Raw genomic sequence first — 5,224 nt, forward strand, 5'->3', positions numbered from 1 at the left:
GACATCGAGGAGAGCACAGAGAAAACAGAGGGTGAGAGTGAGAAAGAGGGCGAACATGAACCTGTGGCCCCACTTGTAGTAGCCCCAATAGACACTCAGGCAGGCAGTCACCTGTCTTTTGTTGAAAATATAAAAATAAACAGATTGCATTGTAATCTTTTTTTCCGTTTTGCGATAAGAAGTAAACAGTTAAGTAAAAGTTGTGCGCTAAAAATATTTTTTCGTGGTAGGTGCACTATGGGTTCGGGAGGGGGGGCTTCTCCCTTTATTTGTCCTGGGCCCCATGATTTCTGTTGACGGCCCTGGTGTGAAGTTACATTGTTCAGCAGGTATGAACAATAACGTTATAATGGCCTTTCACTGAAGTAAGGGGGGCCTATGACAAGAATAGGCTGGCTTACTAGCCACTCCCCAGGGAAGGGAGGAGTTCTTCTATGTAGTGTAGAGCAGTGAGTGTGGTTCTAGCCAGTTCTGGGATATACATCAGAGTGAGTTCTGCTCTGATTGAAACTTCAGAGAGTAAGGCCTCAGCCAGGCTCCCTGCTGGCGTGATGAGGCGCGCTGAGGCGCAGGGAAAGCGGGTGCTTTCCCTGGCCTTGCGGTTGCTTACCGCACGCGCTGTCAGCGGGCCATCAGGGGGCGGGCCGGGGGCGGGCGCGTCACTGGCCGGGGGCGGGCCAGTGACGTCACAGAGCTGGTTTGCCCTGATTGGGCGAACCGCTCACGTGACCGGCCTGTCGCACCGGCAAGCGGGGGAATTTTAAATTCCCCTAAGACCTACGCCTCCGCGCGCTTGTGGAACCGTAGGTGTGCCCCTACTAAAGCCGCTCTAATTGCGGCTGTAGGGGCTCAGTGCTGAGCAGGAGCGCGCGTCAGCACGCTTCCGCAAGCAAGCACTAAACATGGCCGAGGCCTAAGGCGTGCTACTGGAATAGATGCCAGAATATGTATACTCTGCATAGCGAAGTGGCTGAGGCCTAATCCAAGATGGGATAGGGTACAATGATGTACAATTCAGTGCATGTACAGTACTATGAAGATGAATAAACCTCAGTCAAATATACATCTGGTGTAGTCTTTGAAGCATGGTAATGACTAAAGGAAGAAGATTTGTCCATGAGGTGCATCCTCAGACCTCATGATCCTCTTGGACTAGAGGAGCTGAACACTGAGGAATTCACTGCAAACCTGTCCTGATACTGCCCACACCACCATGGAGATCTCCGCCTTCTGTTTGCCTTATAGGTATGACCTCAGCAGCCACAGAATACACTGGTAGCAAGAACATTTCCCAGAGGGTAGGGGAAAAAGGGCTACACATATCTAACATGTTTGTTGGGCTGTCACCCCTCTTTAGCTTTCTTCTGCATTGGACTTTCCTTCAGCTTCACTGGGATTCTCTGCATTCTGGCTGAATCCTCCCTGCCACTTCACTCGCCTTACAAAAATGCAGACTTTTTTAGATCTATTTGCCCACCTTATATAAGTTCATATGGAAGTTTCCAGAGTGCAACTTGACTGGGGCCGTGCAGCGTGACTTTCACAATGATAATCATTATTAACCCTATCTTTTGAAAGGCATAGGGCGAGAACTTTGTGAAACCTGTTAGAGAAACAGTGAGAGAGGGACTCAGCAAGACTCTGTGAGATCCCGGATGAAACGCGAAGGACTAGAAGTGACATCAGACGCCAACATCAAGACAGATACGCATGAGAAAAGAGACTCTTCTCTGCACTACACTGACAGTTCATTCACAAAGTCAATGCGGCTTTCCATGCAGATCGCTCAGTACAGCGCTCTAGGAGCTTACAGAATAAGCCCCTGGGAGCGGTAATTTGCATGTCATTACCCAGAATTCCTAGCTGCAGTGAAAGTATTGTATTCTAAAAGATAATGGGGAAAGGGAAGTTTGTGAACCTGTCTGAGACGTGAATGTGCTCATGAGTGGTATTTTTACTTTTATTTATAGTGGAGTGTTTCATTTTGTCCCTTTTTTTTCTCACCATAACTTACATTGTGTCAAAAATGTTTTTAGAAATGTGGGCAAACGTTTTTGCATTTCAGACCTTGTGCAAAAGTTTGCAGGTTGTTTGTGAAATTTCGACCAGTCAAATACAAAATATACATAGAACTACAAATGAAAACAATATTAAAAAAACAATTAGGGGGAGTTTTTCAGGTTTCGGCCCTAATTTTGCTCGGTTTTAAAGGTTCGTTCCGATGTTCATCTTAAACTTCCAAACCAAGTTCAAAGTTTGTGAACTTTGGATTTCCAACCCTCGAACGTGTCCATCCTTAAAATCCTAAACTACTCTGTGAAAAAAAGTTTTTTTTTAATGTATTTTCAGAGTATTAATTTTTTATGTCTGGCCAATAAAAGGTTTCACAAGTCACTAAATAAGCCAGTTTGCTCCACAACAAATAAATCTAATAATGACTCTATCAAAAGTCATTAACAAGTTAAAGGAGCAGACTATGTCAGTTGTTCATGTCAGATCATTTTATTGAGAGTCAAAATGGAAAAATGTAGTTCACAGAGAAGAATGTTTAGTACAGATCTTGGATTCTTCTGAACGAGCCAATCCTAGGAGTCACAGCACCCCAGTCAGTGTATCTCCTGTATTCTCCAGGTTTCAGGTAATACTGCCTTCCTTTGTAGTTGGGCAGCTCAAAGAAGATCCAATATCCCTCAAGGACATTGCATGAATGGATGTCATGATAACTGAATTCCCCATGGACTTGGGGAGAATCCTCAATAAACTCCATCATGTGGCCTCTGAAGTCTTCTTTCTCATAAATTCTAATCTTGGAGGCCCCACGGTACTAAAGTAAAATAGTAGCAATATAACAACCATTGTTAAGCATAAGCTTTCAAAACTGAAAAAGGATATTCTTTAGATCAGAGGTCCCCAACTCAAGTCCTCAAGGACCGCTAACAGGGCAGGATTTAAGGATAGCCTCTCACTAGCACAAGTGGCCCAATCATTTTGACTGAACACCTGTGCTCTAGCAGGGGTATCCGTAAAACCTGCACTGTTAGTGGTCCTTGAGGACTGGAGTTGGGGACCTCTGCTTTAGATCACAGCTCCCTGTTTTGTAGATGTCTATGTGTCATATGATGAACTGTGAGTTTCAGCCTTTGACCACAAAGTTGACTACAGGCAAGTAATGTATTTATAACCATAAATGGTTAAAAAGAAATTGCAAGTCAATTAGATACTGTATATGAAACTGGCTTATTAAAATCTGATGATTGCTCCTCAAACCTATAGGATTGCGCCTCATATATACAGATGAACAAGCCACACACATATTTAAAATAGGGAAAGCATTTGAAGACATGCTACTCTAGCCTCAAACATTGAAAAAGTATTGGTACACTGTAAACTAAAAGGAAATTTAAAGTGAAATTGTTATTTTCTCATCAGGAGGAAGCTCGGATTGGTGATATCATTTATACAGCTGGAATACTAAAGTGACTCAAAATAACTCTGGTTTCTGCATCATTTTGACCAGTGCAAAGCTGTCATCTTTCTACCTTCTTCATCCCCTGCCATTTCAGACAGCAAGAACAAAGAACAGCTTGATTATTTATGAATGCCTCTAGTTTGCAAAATTGAGGCGATATCATTGTACCAAACAGTACCAGATTTATCTTGGAAATATATACCCTATTCTTTCTAGTACTACTTTATCACCCCATTTTAAAGCCAGAAGACAATATTAAGCATTTTCCGCTATCCTTTCACTACCAGAATGGACATCCTTGCATCTCTTTGCAGACCGAAACCAAACCGATTCATCTCTACATACCTGTGGGATAATATGGCAGGAACTGATGGAGTCATTGAAACCCATCCAGTGCTGGAAGTCAGGGTATGCCCCCCTTTTCAGAAAGTACTGGTGTCCCATGTTGTTAGCCTGTTCATACAACATCCAGTTTCCATTTTCCACCCTGATGGAGTTGCAGCGGCTGAAGTGGGAGTGCAAATCATTGTCGTCAGAGCTGCACTCATAGGAGTGACCCTGGAAATTTTTGTCCTCGTAGAAGATGATCTGCAACACAGATTGTCGACACAGCTTAGGGAATAAAAAAGCATTTTTAATAGATCTTTAACTGCTGTGGATAAAAATGTGCAGACATGTCAAATGTCTACAGAATTACACTTTGATTCTAGCATAATGAGTATTTATGATGTTGCTCACAACAGTATACAGCAAATATAAATACTGTACATACCACTTGTGAGCACATTCACATGTCTCGGAGAGGTCCATAAACCTGCCTTCCCCCCATTATCTCTTAGCATACAATGCTTCCTCTGCATCCAGGGATACTGGGTAATGACATGCAAATGAGCACACAGTGTGTCACCTTTTGCTTTTTGTCCATTTTAATATGGATCCCTATAAATTTATGTCTGCCATATACACAGACTCACAACAGTAGGAATACTCTAGTTACTTATTACAAAAGCTTTTCTGTCTGGTAAGGGGTAAATAATTAATTGTTCTCCTTGTATCAAAATAAGAATAATATATTATTTGATTGACTCTAGATTCTTTCCTTGGTGATGAAACTTCATGCAATGCAGTGTTTTGCCCTGTGTACTCTAGCTGTCGCTTCTTAACAGTGCTGCAGGTGTTAGTATATATAACTACAGTATACTGCATATTAACTCTTCTGTATAAGCTATTGTAGTAAGTAGATGAATTTAATTTATAAACTATACATTTTGGATTTTTATTTTTCCAATACCTTTCCCATTTTGGCTCTTGTGTACAGTAGCAGCTGGACCTCTGGGGATTAGAACAGCACAAGCTGCTGTTTATATATATATCGCTCAAAGCTGGTCCTGCAATTGTTCAGTGATTTGTGCTTAATATCCAAAAAAAAGGGTATGCATTGCTCTTTTCATTCTACAGTATATACTAGTGTTGGAGAATGTTCATTGATTGTATAGTACATAATGCTATTTTGTTTACTGCATTCAAGCCTGTGTTAATATCTAGAGTCTCTTGTTAGTGAGTAGGGGATAATTATTATCATTTCAATTATGTAACACTGGTAATATCTGCACTGCTTACTCACAATATATTTAAAATAAGGTCATAGAAGCACAAAGAAGAGGGGAGAAAAGCGGCCTCCCAGCCGTAAAGAGCTCATGTGGTATGAGGGGTTTCAGTGCATTACAGAGAGGATTAGTACAGTAAGTATGTTTG

General features: G+C 41.8%; 1 protein-coding gene across 2 annotated transcripts; it reads right to left on the minus strand.

Moving 5' to 3' along the window:
* Window positions 1–2,483: 2,483 nt before the first annotated feature.
* Window positions 2,484–4,903, minus strand: LOC142499333 (gamma-crystallin 1-like). Of its 2 annotated transcripts, none has more exons than XM_075608506.1 (3): window positions 4,761–4,903; window positions 3,815–4,057; window positions 2,484–2,824 (listed from the first exon to the last, which is right to left on the minus strand). In XM_075608506.1, the coding sequence occupies exons 1-3, from the start codon at window positions 4,767–4,769 to the stop codon at window positions 2,549–2,551; spliced, it is 528 nt and encodes a 175-aa protein (XP_075464621.1). In that variant the 5' UTR covers window positions 4,770–4,903; the 3' UTR covers window positions 2,484–2,548. The 2 variants fall into 2 exon arrangements, with proteins under 2 accessions (XP_075464621.1, XP_075464620.1); XM_075608505.1 differs by having other exon boundaries at window positions 3,815–4,081; window positions 4,761–4,851.
* Between the last annotated feature and the right edge of the window lie 321 nt (window positions 4,904–5,224).

Source organism: Ascaphus truei, chromosome 7 (genome assembly GCF_040206685.1).
Source record: "Ascaphus truei isolate aAscTru1 chromosome 7, aAscTru1.hap1, whole genome shotgun sequence".
Taxonomy (NCBI): Eukaryota; Metazoa; Chordata; class Amphibia; order Anura; family Ascaphidae; genus Ascaphus; species Ascaphus truei.

Excerpts from the sequence above, each read along its gene's own strand:
- LOC142499333 (XM_075608505.1), bottom strand. Across the intron at positions 2,825-3,814 it reads CCTGCCATATTATCCCACAG|TACCGTGGGGCCTCCAAGAT; the intron begins GTATGTAGAGAT and ends ATTTTACTTTAG.